The following is a 232-nucleotide window of genomic DNA, read 5'->3' as shown; positions in this document are numbered from 1 at the left end:
AGATTCAGGAATTTATCCTTTAAATGCCAGTTTAAACTAAAGAAAAAAAACCCTCACAAAAGTCTAAATAAATAGTATGGGAATGGGGCATTGGTGGTGATTAAAGTCAGAACAAGAACAAGACATAACCAAAGCACTTTTCTTTTTGTAAGCGCTTACTATCTAACATTCACAGACATTCATACTCAAATGGATGGATTAGACAGCAACATTTTGCCCAAGAACTTTCCAA

The 232-nt window shown here is 34.1% G+C and overlaps 1 protein-coding gene across 1 annotated transcript in view; it reads right to left on the bottom strand.

Moving 5' to 3' along the window:
• The window catches only part of LOC146547982 (carboxy-terminal domain RNA polymerase II polypeptide A small phosphatase 1-like), a 6,320-nt gene extending 6,137 nt beyond the window's left edge, over positions 1-183 (bottom strand). Inside the window, exon 1 of the mRNA XM_085265015.1 lies at positions 168-183. Within this exon, the coding sequence (XP_085121141.1) occupies positions 168-183 (16 nt within the window). The remainder of the gene's footprint in view (positions 1-167) is intronic.
• Positions 184-232: the final 49 nt, after the last annotated feature.

The sequence above is a fragment of the Mchenga conophoros genome, linkage group LG23 (assembly GCF_057382185.1).
Source record: "Mchenga conophoros isolate Kocher_MC1m ecotype Shallow Benthic linkage group LG23, M_conophoros_male_GT1.1, whole genome shotgun sequence".
In the NCBI taxonomy this organism is placed as follows: Eukaryota; Metazoa; Chordata; class Actinopteri; order Cichliformes; family Cichlidae; genus Mchenga; species Mchenga conophoros.
Note: the sequence above shows the minus strand (reverse complement) of the source record. Positions and strands in the feature narration are given on the sequence as shown.